Here is a 14,600-nt window from a genome sequence, read left to right as displayed (position 1 = left end):
GGGAGCACGGCGGGCACGCTCTCCTTTCTGCTGGAGAAAAACCTCAAAGGGAATAATTATTTTTCAAAACAATCAAACAAGAAAGGGGGGGGGGGGGGGGGTTGTTGAATGATGGCCGCGTTCAGGGACCTGCCGTAAGAAAACGAGATGGCGCTGCATGTTTTCAAATGCCTGCGCCGGCCCGGGCGCTCGAGCAACCAACAGGTAGGCCCGCTCCATGAGCCGCTTGACGTTTCCTTCTGATTCAAATGACAGCTGGGGGAGGGGGAGGGGGGGGGATAGGGTCAGAACCGGCTGAAATGCTGTTTGTGTGTGAGAGAGCGAGTTGTCTGAGTGTTTAGGGCTACCCGGTGCGTTGACAGGAGAGTTATGGAATATGAGGAGACCGACATGCCCCCAGCTGACCCCCCCATCCAAAGAGGTAAGAGGATCCATTACTACAGATTACATTTAGACTGCTCAGCATGTGTGAGCTGATTGAACTGAAAAGCCTCTGAAGCTTTGTCTCATTAGGTTCATTTAATGTTGAGTACCTGTAATGTGTTATTTTAAGTCCCTCTCCTTTTTTTTTTTACAGAAAGTGTGTCTTGCGCTCTCTTGATCTCCCAGCATGCTCTCCTGCACCCACTCCCACCCGCTTTGACCTGCAGCAGCTGATTTGTCTCTGTTTCTCTGCAATCACTGTTAAATATTCTCTTATTTCCCTCTGCGTTCACCCTCCTCCTCTCCCCCCCCAGCAACCCACCTCATCCTCTTCACTGGGGTGTGTGGTTAAGGTGCTGTGAGTGGGTAAGAATGGCAGTAAACCGCACTAATCCTTAGGGATTACCGGTAGTTCTTATTTTTGCTTCTGTTTTTGCTCACTGCTTTTCTATTAAAAGCCTCTACCTGGCAAAAAAATAAAAATCAAGCGGTTAGCAGTCATTTGAGATAAGACGGGCAAGCCCTCTGCCACAGAAACCCACTGAGCACCTTTCCTCCTACTCCTACCGCACGGAGAGACAGTTTGGTCGTATTTCAACCAAATCTAATGATTTAATGACATTGGAATGAAAAAGATTAGTGCAAGAGCAAGCTTTTATTCGCTTTACTTAAGAATATACATGGGAATTACATCTGAATAATACTAAACGAATTAGTTATGTGGAAGCCTCCTGGACGCCTCCTTGGGGAGGTGTTATGGGCATGTCCCACCGGGAGGAGGCTTCGGGGAAGATCTAGGACAGGCATGGGCAAACCCAGGCCCGCGGGCCATATGCGGCCCGTTGGGCTATTTAATCCGGCCCGCCGAACTTGTCCAAATTATATCATTAAATAAAATTGTATTATAATTAAACCTATTTCATTTGACCTTTTCCCTGTAATGCTACCTGTAAAATGCCAAATCCTCTCATGTAATGGCTTTTACACATCATTTATATTAGCTCACACAAATACTCCATCCATCTGTTCCTCGCCCGGCCCCTCTATCAAATTTTAGAACCCATTGCGGCCCGCGAGTCAAAACGTTTGCCCACCCCTGATCTAGGACAAGCTGGAGAGACTACCGGTATGTCTCTCTACAAGCCATGTTTGATTTGTGCCAGTGAACATTATCCATCTGAAAGAGGCCCCTCCCACCAGGGAACACTGGCCACCCATAACTCCATTGCTGGTTCACTGCATTTCCTTCCTTGGACCACTTTTGATAGGAACCAGGAACTCTCCATAAGAGCTTTTGGAGTCGCTCTGACCCAGGCACGAGATAACACAATTTGACTCGCTCAGATCCTTGCACCTGCCCATGTTTCCTGCTTCTAACACATCAAATTTGAGGACAAAATGTTCACTTGCTACCCAATAAATCCCACGCACTAACAGGTGCAATGACAAAGAGAGTATTGGTGTTATTAGCGTCACCTGCCGGTGGTCATTATGTTATGGACGATCTGTGTAGGGCGGCTGACATAGTATTAATAGTACATTCAGTACTTTTAATATGGTTCAGTGCAGTTAGTCATAATATACTTATTTATTCTTTCGCGTCACAGGAATTTACTCCTGCCAAAAGAGAATGTGAAGAGATTCCTAGATCAGTTGTTTATTCGGATCCACATTGAAGTTTAACCAGTTATTTTTTTTTGCCCTGCCCATCCTCTTTAAATGACCACAAATTTCTTAATCCTGATTTGTAATTTAGGCCTGATTCAAACAAATTTCCTTGATTTGGACCCTGCATACTTCACATAATTTAAAAATGTTTTTGCTCATGTTCACACCACTGTCTCATTAGGTGCATTGCATTAGGTGCAATATTTTTGTCCACCACTGTCCATCCATCCATCCACTTTGGATGGATGGATGGGAGTTGGGAGTTGCTGGAGCCTATCCCAGCTTGCGAAGGGCGAGAGGTGGGGTACACCTCGGACGCGTCGCCAGCGCATTGCCTGTACAACCATCTTGTTTTTAAACATTATTTGAACATTATACTTCTAGATTTTTGTTGACATTCATGCACCAGGTAAAATTCCTCTTTGATTCTGATAAAAGATGAAATGAAATGACATTTTAAATGTTGTTGTTTATAAATATTTTTGGCTACTTTGTATACGTCTTTTTAGATTGAGTTGTTATTTAATATTTATCCTGGACATTTTATACTTGTTAGAATATCTGCGTGGCTTGAGTATACCGGTACTTGTATCTGTGGCGTATGTGCTTATATCCAGGCTGATTTTTCAGCCTGCTCTGGGTTCAGTGATCGACAGTGTTGTTATGTAACGCAGCAACTGTCACATGAGCAGCCAGCTTAGATGTCAGAGTGTGGAGACATTGGTGAGATTTTTACTGATGAGAGGTGTTGGTGTTTGTGGATGTGTAACCAGTGGGGGGGGGGGGGGGGGTACGGGACAGTTTGTGTATAAATGATGGTCGGTTTATGTCCTGGCTTGCAGGTGCATCTTTCTAAATGTGGTAATTCTGTGTCACATTTAATTTATGCGCAGCCCAATATTGGTAACTGCATGAAGATCTTTTTCCACCACCAATCACTGAAGGTTATTTAAAAAAAGTTAAAATTATTATTATTAACATATTCCAGAATTTCAAGTAGCTTTGCCTGAAATGTAGTGTGCTGCATTTGACTTGTCTGTTGATAAAAAAATTGACTAAGAAGGACAGAACAGCTGTGTTTTTTTATTTAAGTCAGGAATCAGCAATTTAGTTTTCAGAGGAAATGATCTTAATTTGAGGGGAAATGTTGCCCATTTCTACAACCAAATGGAAGACAGTCATCACACTTCTCCACAAAATCTTTTTAAAGCATTTCTTATTTAAGTTCTCAGGAAATGTCATGAAATGAATGTACAAATTAAAAAACATTATTATGAAATGAAGCTTCCTTCAATTTCAAGAAATTCCCTTATGGATTTTTCTTCATTTTATTTAGCCATAAACTCGGCTAATGCAGTGAATTGTCTGAACATTTTCCGTGTGCGTGTGTGTACACCGCTCTGCTTTCATTCCATGCTTTCTGCTTATGAAGCAAAACTCATTTGATGATGGGAGGAAAATAGTGGAAACCACAGAGGGCCTGATCGAGCGCCATGCAAAGCCTGAGTAGCGCTACATCCTCCAATGATAGTGATCTCCCCTGCCTTTAAGCCTCACACACACACACACACACACACCATTCCAGAATAACCCTTGGTGTAGATTCTCATCTATCCACAAACACTGCAACTCAGACATTCTCACAAAAAGGACCTATTACTTCACATCACAGACACCCACCTTCCTCTGCTTTCATCTAAGGGTGCGGAACAGTCACGCAAATTTAACAATGTCTCACCATAGTGTGAATTGAAATGTCCCTGCTTTATTTGATCTGCTGTCATTAAGGTTACTAGCAATAGCTGAATCTGTAAATGTATACCAATAGTAGAAGTATACTTTTGATCAGTGTTTTTTATCTGGTTTAAACTTTGTGAAGCCGATGCTGCTGCACTGTAATTCAGAATACTCAGGTTTATATAGCTCCACCCTCACCTAACTGTCCTCAACCACGGGAATATTAATTCTAATGTCAAATTATAAAATAACCAAACAACAAATACCGTATATAGAATTTTCTGCCTATTGTTGTTTTCATGGGTGCTTTGTTTTTAAGGTAAGTCTGTTTTATATGGAGGATATCTGCCATTGATCATTGCAGCTTCTCAAAACATTGCACACATCTAGGTTATAATTTTGATGTTTTGAATGAATTCAAACTATATTTTACGTGGTTTCCATGGAGATGTGTTGTCTTAGGAGACTGAAGGGTGGTAATTTTATTTCGAGGGCATCTTCAAAACTACATATTCTACCTGTCTGTCTGCCTGTTAGCAGGATAATGGAAAAACCGCTGGATGGATCTTGATGAAAGAAAATCTGAAGATGGCCTATCTTAGAGCCCATCAAATTATAAGAGCGATCCGGATACCAAAACAATCTGGATTTTCCCCTTACAGTGTCCACGTTTGTGTCCCTCAGGAGGAGCCGTGTCCAAGAAGACTCATTTGAGTAAGTTCTCTGTATGATTCTGCATCTGTGTGTTGGCATGCATGTGCACGTTGGTGTGTCGTGTTGACGTTGCTGGTGTTTGTGCTAGATATTTGTGCATGCATGGTGGTTAACTTCGTAGTTAGTGAACATACAACGCTGCACCTGTATGGCGAGAGACACGCAAACATACACGGATTGTGGCGTCGCTGGAGTTGGGCTATTAGCAGCATGGTGTGTGCTGCACCTGTGCTGCCCTCCACACACACACACACACACACACACACACACACACACACACACCAACCACTATTGGGTTTGGTACTTTGGCATCTGAGTGCAGATGCCAGTGATAGTATTTATCTTTTTTTAACTTCTTTGGTTTAACCTACCTCAGTCGTAGCACACCTGGTTGTGTTATCAAATGTGAAAACTCTGCACTCAACACCTCACCAACCTTTTAAGTAGGTGGTGTGATGATGAAACAGCCATATTCTATAATGGATCTCTTGTGAGTGAGTGAACATGCGTATAAAAACCTGAGTGGTGCATCTGCAGAGGATGGAGGAATTGATTAGGAAATTATTTGTGTACTAGCTTAGCAATAAGTACTTCATGTGGGGAGAGTTAGAAAGCCATGGTCTCGTGTCATTCATTCTATCAATATGGTTTAAACGGAGAACGGATGAAAGCAGGGAGAAGATAAGTCACCCCCCCCCCCCCCCCCCCCCCCGATGATTCAGGATCATCTTGTGGGACCTCTTATGCACTTGAGCATTTTCACATTCTTACACATTCTACTTCTACTCGAGTACAGCAGAACAGCTGAGATTACATTTTTCTCACTCACATGGAAAGCAGTTATTTTGAGAATCAAGATTTGAAGATTTGACTTATAATAAACCAAATTGTTACTGTTTTTATCTTAAATAAGATGTGTGAGATAATAATTTGATGGCGGTGGTGCTATTTCTCAAATAAAAGATGGCTCCACATTTGCTTATGGCATTTATTTTTTATTACAATCGGTGCAAATAAACATTTAAAGGTATCACCAGGATCAATAATGGATAATTATAAATCTTGAGTGTAAATTTGAGATTCAAGTGAAATCATATTGTACAGAAATGTTTCTGTAATGTGATTTTAATTGCACTCCTTGTCATTACTGCAAAATATTTTTGCTTCTGTATTCTCAGGAGTTTTCACAGTTCCAGACAATATATATATATTTTTACTTGTGGTGCAGCATGAGGGGGTGAAGGATAGCAACAAAGGTATGGGAAAAAAGTACCTTGTGAAAGAAGGCAGGGCATGGGACAGTCCCCCTTTTCTGTCTGTCTCACTATCCTCTCGCTCTCTTTCTCTCTCCTACACGCACACACACACACACACACGCACACGCGCACAAACTAGGAAGGTGAGGCGGTGACAAACTCAAAAGTCTGAATATGTGCACTAAAGCTCATTGAGCCATCAACCTTGCTTGCTAAAGGACGAATGAAAAAAAGAATGATTAATAGAATGAATAGGTGGTGAAAAAACGATCAGAAGTTACACTATTTGTCAGACATTGTGAGAGAAAAAGTGTGTTTGTGAAACTGGGACAGACGTCTGAGAAGAGGAGGAGTGAGGATGATGCGAGGTAGGGATGAAGTTCTTTGGTGTGTGTGTGGGCACTGTGAAAAAGATTTTATCTTGGAGAACGATTGCATTCTTTTCTTTCAATGTCTGTCTCCTAAGTACATTCTGTAATATTATTGAAACTGAAAATATGACTGCGGCAGGATTTTTCTAACGAAGCAGTGAGTTCATGCTGTTGATTCATATTACGTGTGAGTTGAAACAGTGTTGTCGTTTTTGATCAAATATAAAATTACCCAAGCAGAAGGCGACATCTGCAGTTTAAGCTCATCAGTCTATCTGATTGAGCTTTTTTCTTGAGATCCCAAATATGATGTAACTCCATGTTGAAATGTGAACCCTTGACTTCATAATTGGCTATAAATTCACAACTTTGCGAATATTTTAAGTGATTTAAATGAGTTTTATTCAATGTTAAAGCTTTAATCAGACAAATACATTTTCAGTCAGTCTCAACTAACGCAACACACACACACTCAGATGTTTCTCAGCTATTACCAACCTCTTCCCACTTGCTACATGTACAAGGCAAATTTTGTACATTTATATAATCTGCAAAATGAATTTGATTTAGAAAAAAAGAAGAAAAATATATAGGTCATAATATAATATTTGGGATGTAACAGTTTTTTGCAATGCAATTATTCAAAATAATAGCCATCAATAACCTTTAAAAGAATATATATCTATATATACGCAGAGGAAGAAGAAGACTAGAGGGGAAGAATAAAACAATCATTTGCAATAAATAATAGTCTCTAACTGTACGCAAATTGTTTACACACTATCTCCTGCAACACACACAGACTCACACACACATTTCTGCACATTTCTGCAGCTGCTTTTGAGATGGCACTTCGATCCATAGCGTATCTCAGCCTTGCTGCTGTGTGTGAATGCTGTGTTGAGGAACTGCAGAATATGCATTTTTATATTCTTGTGTCTTCACTTGATGATCAACTTGTCTAGAGTTGCACACTTACAGTGGGCCTGATAGCATCAGGAAGTACACACGCACGCACACGTACACACACACACACCTTAAACACACCTTGTTGTGTTTGGGAGCATCTGCTTAAATGTTCTTTTACAGTTTCTTTGTCACAAAGGATTTCCTTGTTTCTCTGGGTGCACAGATCGGCACATGATTTCCAGAGCAGCAACAGTTTTGCGCTTCGGATCAAAGATAAGATCAAAATAGCAGGTGACACAATCCCCCAGAAAATATGCTAAGTGGAAAAAAAACAGTTAGGCTGATTCATACGCTTTGCTACTGTCAAAACCAAGCACTTCTCAAACACCCCCAAAGTCAGCCCCACTTCAAAGTAAAATATGGTAAGTCTGATGATGATTAATTTTCAGATCAGCTTTGAAAATCGTCAGATAAGGCACTGTAGGCAGTTTTTCTCACTCATATAATGAATGAAACTTTTGTTTGAAAAAGTTCTCATGTTTGATGAGTTTGGTTCCAAAACACAAAGATATTTAACACCCACTGACCTGTAACCAGCACTGAAATATATGGACCCAGAAATATGAATAAAACATGCAATACAGAAGAGTAGAATAAATAATGTTAGTAAATATTCCATTGTTGATCACAACGTATTTCTTCTTGTGTCTTTTTTTTGATCCCTTTTTCAATATTTTTTTCATTTATGTTTTTTTATATTTTAAATGCAGGTAAAGGTCACAACTTCACATAAAGGAAATTCATTGTAACTGGTTTATACTCATAGTTTTCAGGTCAGCAGTTTCTAGAGTTTTTACATTTATTTTACTTGTTTGTTAAAAAAACCCAAAGACTCTCGTGTTTGGTTGGTTTGGTTGTCATTTATATATATTCTTAATGACTATTTATTACTATTATTATTATTAAAACTGTTACAAATGTTATTACTATTCATTCTAGTTTTTATTGTTAACTGCAAATTCATATTCTATTATTTTGATAGAAAGTAGAAAATATAGTTATACTAAATTCTTGCTCCAGTAAGACACTATAATAAATGCATGCATTATTTATGTAAATCAGTTAATTCAGTGGATTGGAACATATTAAAAATGGCAATGGTGACTATTTTTCATTGTAGGAGAAATTAGAGGAATTATTATAATAATTTAAAATCATATCATGTAAAAATTAGAAAATAATGTAATAAGTAAACAGTGGTATAATACAATAAATACATGCATATAAATAATGTTTAGTTCCCCCTGAGATGATCATAAATGACAGGTAATTAACCTGTCATTTATGAACAGCATGTTTTTGAGAGTTTAATCCCATCCTGTGTGTGTGTGTGAGACGTGTATATGTGTGGACTTTGTTTGCAGATTTGGTTGCTTGTGTACCAAAAGTAAGCTTCCGTCAGAGGAAAGTTGAGGTTTTTTTGTCAGTTTACAGTGGTAAGAACAGACTGCTGACAAAGTGATTCTACCCGGAGTGATGAGTTGAGCGTGTCAATCTGTATTGCCCCACCCCCTCCCCCACCCCCAGCACACACACACACACACATTGAGTGTCTATGTTGAAAGTTGAAACCCAGAGATCAAACCTTTTCTTGTCTTTTTCTTTTTTCCAATTATCAATCAATGTTCTCAGTATTTGTGTAGGTGTTTTGTAACTTTAAGTTGAATTCTTTTTTTTAGGCTTGTCACGTATCATGTTCTATACTACAGATATTCTTAACATCATGGACGAACGTTTGTCACACATTCAGAACACAGATAACTGAATTTTAAGTGGAGATATGGAAGTCATTGATAACTCTGACTGAGTCATCAGTCAGTCTCTTCGTATATATTTTTACGCGGAAGCTTTTATTTTGTCAAACCATGTCCGTCATTTTCTATGTGAAACACGATAAGGTATTCTGTATCACTCGGTATGATGCTTAGTCTTGTATGTTGGACTCACACGAGCGTGCACACCAGGAGTGGCTGGGTTTGATCGGCCAGAGATGCCAACATCGCCTTCTGATAACGTCTAATGATTCAACGCTGCGATTTGATGCTGCGTTGAATGGCATGCAGCCGTAGGTTAAATATTAGAATTGGCAGCGCTGCATAGAAAGTTACTGGTGCAGTTTGCATGGATGTGTGTGTGCGTGTGTGTGTGTGTGTGTGTGGATTAGTACATGATTGAACAGTGAAAGGTTGAGGGTCACAGTGGATTTCCTGTTGTTTGAGGTTGACAATCAGAACTGAAATAGCAATAAAACAGAGACCACTCATGTTCCCCCCACCAATGCTGCATTACTGGCAGAAACTCAATTGTGGTCATATATCTCTATATTATCAGATTTTGCTTTATTTGAATTCAACTGTATAGCATCATTGTGTTTTTTAAGACCAGCCTCTTGTTGAATCCATCAAATATGTTGACCCTTAATAATTGAGATTAATCACCTCTGTCACTATAAGAGCTGCATTCCCTACTCTTTTTTTTTTTTTACTCGGCCTCTGCATCCTCAGACCCTCCTCGCCTCTCGATCCCTGTGGCTCAAGACAAAGAGGGCAATCATTGACACACTAACACACACTTCTGATTCAGCCTCCGAGGACACACTTGTGAGCAAGTCTGACACAGTTTTGGACGGAAATACAACTGCAGTAAATAAGCGTCCTTACGCAGTAAAGACCTGCAGCTTCATTTGCATTTGTGGAGGGAAAAGACATGACAGGAGTAGATAAGAGTTGTACTGTCATGATAAAATAACAATACTGTCTATTTTCTAGATGTGTGGCATTGATCAATACTAAACAGTAAATATGTCAAATTGTGTGAATTATTCTGGAGGGTGTTGCACAGGCCTCTGTGATTTTATTGAATGGACATGTTAAATTAACACCTATAATATTATTTTTCACAAAGTCACATCTGAGTCTTTGGAGGTGGAGGACTGAGTCGTGTGTGAGAGTTAGTAGACATCAGGGGCATTTTGGGGGGGGGTGGCCATTACTGGCAGTGATGAAGGAGCTTAATGCACTCTGCATTACTGGCAGCTGTGTCTCTTATGAGCGAGACAGAGAAGAATTAACAAAGAGAGATACGACATGAAAGAGGGACAGTCAAAATGAGCAGATGCCTGTCAACCACTTGAAAGTACTCTGAGGTTGACACCTTCATTTCTCCGCCTTTCCCCATTTGCAAATATTCCGTATCCTCAGAAGAATCTCTTCTGGTTGTATTTAACTTTTTCTTTTTTCATGTGTTATTAAGGCAGGAAGTGTTTGAGAAGGAAAAAAAACCTTTGGTTTCTTCAGTCACACAACGACTGATAGATGTTTAAGGGGAAGTACAAATTAAGACTGAACATTCCCGTTTACATCTTTGGGCAAAAAACCCAGAATACAGTTATGTTTTTTTTTTAAACTTTCAAATTATGTATGAATCAGAAGGTTTGAGAACTTTTCAAAAATATAGTTTAGACAATAATATTTGTTTTATTGAAATTATTCAGCATGAATGGATTCATTAATCTATGCTTTGTTTCCCTCTCCTCCTCCTCCTCCTCCTCATCAGATCAGCTGTCTGACATTTCAGCTCAACATTTTGTAGATTTGAAATAAATGAAAATGTGTGGCTCAGCTGTTCCCCACCCTCTTGGTGTATTAACCTGCTTGTGAGTAGGAAAGCAGAATGCCGCTGAACGTTGACATGACTGCCTTTATTTCAGCTCAGATCGAAGTTATCCCCTGCAAGATTTGCGGTGATAAATCCTCTGGAGTGCATTATGGCGTCATCACTTGCGAGGGCTGCAAGGTGAGCTCACAGCATCTGACACTCATTACACAAACGCATCTTTCGGTTTTAAAGGAGGAATTCAGTATTTTGGGATTAGCTTCCTTTCAAAGGGGATTGATACAGCCCATTTGTAGTATAGATTTGGGAGGTTGGGTGTGAAACCTGTTATAATTTGTAGCAGCAATACTTTTTGCTGTGTCGTGTCTACGCTACGTCCACCAGACAGCGGTAGCAGACAAGGTCCTGCCACCCATGGGCAGAAAATGAAATCAGTGTCATATGTCAGCTACACATGGTAGCCGTATCTTAAACCAAACTTCTCAAAATAAATACTGCTATCTGCCCCCCCCCCAAAAAAAGAATCATCTGTTTGGCTCTTCTATTGCTCCTCTGCCTCAGGGATTTTTCCGGCGCAGCCAGATGCCTACTGTGTCCTACTCCTGCTCCAGGCAGAGCAACTGTCTGATCGACCGGGCCAGCCGCAACCGCTGCCAACACTGCCGCCTGCAGAAGTGCTTGGCACAGGGCATGAGCAGAGATGGTGAAACACAAACGCACAGAAAGGCCAAATAGAAACATCGTTCATGGCCTTTGTTTACCTTTGGATGCTCTTTTCTTTATTTCTTTTTGTCTTCTTCAGCGGTGAAGTTTGGACGGATGTCCAAACGCCAGCGGGACTCTCTGATTGCTGAAGTGGAGAAGCACAGGCAGCAGCAGCAGCAGCAGCAGCAGCAGCAGCAGCAGCTTCAGGAAGACACCCATTCTGTCTTCTCTTACTCCACCAAGGCCCGTCAAGACCGCTCCCCGCAGCTCCTCCAGCCCATGGCCTACTCCTTTGCTGGGGACAACGAGTTGTTGACCTATGAGGCTGACGTTCACCCTTACCTGGTGTGCTCCTCAAATGAGTCGCAAGTGACAAGTATGATCTACCGAGGCTCAGGAGTCACTCCTGCATCGAGATCCCAGGGTAGGGCCGACAGCAGCGGCCACTCTGATATAAGAGGTGATGCACCTGTGTGTGTGTGTGTGAGTTCCCCTCATCCTCCCCTGCATATTTCCTATTTTCTTATTTTATCCCTGCTCCCTTCAACAGGATTTAACTCCAGACAAGCGTCTCATGATCTGATGGCGATTCATCCCTATAACCCCCTGGAGGATCCTTACAGACTCTATCCTCACTCTTTGAGAAGCATAGGTGAGCAAACAGCACATTAGTCTAACATACATTTAAGCGAGTTTTGTCTTTACTCACTGAGTGTTTTTTTTTTTTTTTTTTTTACACAGATGAGTTATGTACCAGCATTGTGCGTTCGCACAGAGAGACCAGCCAGTGCAGGGTTGAGGAGCTGCAGGCTCTCAAATGGAAATTGTTCAGCAGAGAGGAGATCCAAGCCTACCAAACCAAAGTAAAGCAACCAAGCAGAAGCTCTTTTGTTCTCAGACTTTCACTTGCATTTGTGTTCCTGTATTCACGTCATCTTAAAACAAAACATGGCAATTTGGAGGACTTTAGTCTGAGGTTACTTTCAGTTCATCAAAGAGAAAAATGAGATCTGCTCCCCCCCCCCCCCCATCCTCTTATCTCTTTTTAATCACAACGACGTCTATGTTCATTTAAGTTGATTTGTCTATCCTCCGTAATTTGACGCTATCTCACTTTCAGTCAGTAGATGAGATGTGGCAGCACTGCGCCATCCGACTGACTGAAGCTGTGCAGTATGTGGTCGAGTTTGCCAAACACATCCCGGGTTTCAGAATGCTCAGTCAGAATGACCAGATTGCTCTCCTGAAGACTGGTGAGTTTACTCATTGCTTTACAGCAAGGGGCCGTCAATCACAAGCACTGATCCCTCCCCTTCTGCATCAGGCTCCATGGAGGTGGTTCTCGTCAGAATGAGTCGGTTCTTCAACACAGAGAACAACACTGTCTACTTTGATGGGAAATTTGCTGCAGCTGAAGCCTTTAAGGCTTTAGGCGAGTTTTTATCTACACATCACTCCTTACTTGAACTGAAAATATCTTGTAGGAAAAACAACATGTAAAATATAGTGTGTTCTAAATGGCCTGTGGTTTCTTTTCTTGCAGCATGTGGTGATTTAATCACAGCCGTGTTTGACTTTGCTCATGGTATGTGTGCTCTAAAGCTCACTGAGCACCAGATCGCTCTCTTCAGCGCTCTGGTGCTGATCAACACAGGTAAGATCGACTCACCCACCGGCAACATCAATTTTGCTTTGTAGGTTTTCCTCCCCTTGTTCTCTGGGATTCGCCCAGTCGATACTTTAAGCTGCCTGTCATCTGGTTTTGAAATGTAACATCAGCAGCAACTTCACTAGCATCCACACTGCAGATTGTTATTTGTGTTTGTGTGTGTGTGTGAGTGTGTGTGTGTGTGTGTGTGTGTGTGCAAGGAATTTTGGAAATTGTCACGTGACCGCTCAACCTTTCAGAGAAATTACTGTCATGTAAACATGGCCTTAAAAATCTTGAAGTAGCCACTAGCAGTGATTTCAGATTAGAAGAAAATCTGCTCCTTAAATAAGATGAGATCGTCTGCAGTTTAACAGTTAAAGTAAATGTTTTTGCCAGATTAATACAGACTAGAACGCCTAATCCTATACTTCAAATTGCACACCAGAGCGGTGTGGCCCTTCCAGTTGCTTGTTCAGTGTAAAACAAACAAAAGGCCTTACAGATTAAAGTCTACTTGATTTAGGGTTGTGGTTGAGGCATTTTTAATAATAAATCTTTATGCGCAGACCGCCCATGTCTGGAGGATCGAGGCAGGGTTCAGCGGGTGCAGAGAAGTGTGGAGTTTGGACTCAGACATATTCTACACAGAGACAACCAAGAAAGTCTAATGCACAAGGTACTGTCAGTGTAAAGCAGAGCCGTCATCTGTCGTCTACTGATGGCCTAAAAGCCAACGTCTTCTTGAACTGCATGTTCCTTGCAGTGCGTTCACACGTCTGAATGTTCTCCTCTCCTCCCTGCAGCTGTACCAGAGGATGGCAGTGTTGCGTTCACTGTGCGGTCTGCATGTGGAGAAGCTGCGCTGGTTCAGTCAGCGCTACCCGCTCACTGTTCACTCTCTGTTCCCCCCACTCTACAAAGAGCTGTTTGCCTCTGAGGCAGAGCTCCCGCCAGGGACCACTCGCTGATGATTCACTATAATATACGACAGCGCACACACACACACACACACACACACACGCGCATATTATGCATAATTTGTAGCTTCACCGTTACTTCCTGACAGAATCTATTTTTCTAATAATTACATTTGTATTGTTTTAAGTACCCAAAGTCTTTATTTAGATATTTCCAAACATAAATTTCAATAATTTGATAGAGAGAGAGAAAAAAACCCAGTTGTGCTTCTTTGTTGGAGAGCTGTATTTTATATCAGGATTTTGTAATGACTTTGTGTCCATCCATGAGTTTGTAATACACAGACTTCAGGAAGCTGGACACCTTTTCACCAATATTAGAATTCAAAAATGACTTGAAATATAGTATGTATGTATGTGTGCGTGTGTGTTTATATAAATGTCAGGCTAAAACAAACAGGTTAAGACAAAATGATTGGGTTGATGGGTAAAAAAGAAACTTAGAGCTTGAAAAATAAAAGCAAACCTATCACAATAAAAGTAAGCATCATATCACAAAAGCAAAATGCAATAA

At 40.9% G+C, this 14,600-nt stretch overlaps 1 protein-coding gene across 1 annotated transcript; it reads left to right on the top strand.

Annotated features, from left to right (window-relative positions):
• The first annotated feature begins 369 nt into the window (after nt 1–369).
• Nucleotides 370–14,154, top strand: rorc (RAR-related orphan receptor C). Its single transcript, XM_068754936.1, has 12 exons — nt 370–421; nt 4,513–4,542; nt 10,848–10,933; nt 11,315–11,456; nt 11,556–11,918; nt 12,009–12,110; nt 12,200–12,321; nt 12,579–12,711; nt 12,783–12,890; nt 13,002–13,112; nt 13,676–13,785; nt 13,913–14,154. The coding sequence occupies exons 1-12, from the start codon at nt 370–372 to the stop codon at nt 14,075–14,077; spliced, it is 1,524 nt and encodes a 507-aa protein (XP_068611037.1). The 3' UTR covers nt 14,078–14,154.
• The last annotated feature ends 446 nt before the right edge of the window (nt 14,155–14,600 follow it).

The sequence above is a fragment of the Brachionichthys hirsutus genome, chromosome 3, assembly GCF_040956055.1.
Source record: "Brachionichthys hirsutus isolate HB-005 chromosome 3, CSIRO-AGI_Bhir_v1, whole genome shotgun sequence".
Lineage (NCBI taxonomy): Eukaryota > Metazoa > Chordata > Actinopteri > Lophiiformes > Brachionichthyidae > Brachionichthys > Brachionichthys hirsutus.
The sequence above is the reverse complement of the archived record's forward strand: the minus strand, read 5'-3'. Positions and strand labels throughout refer to the sequence as shown.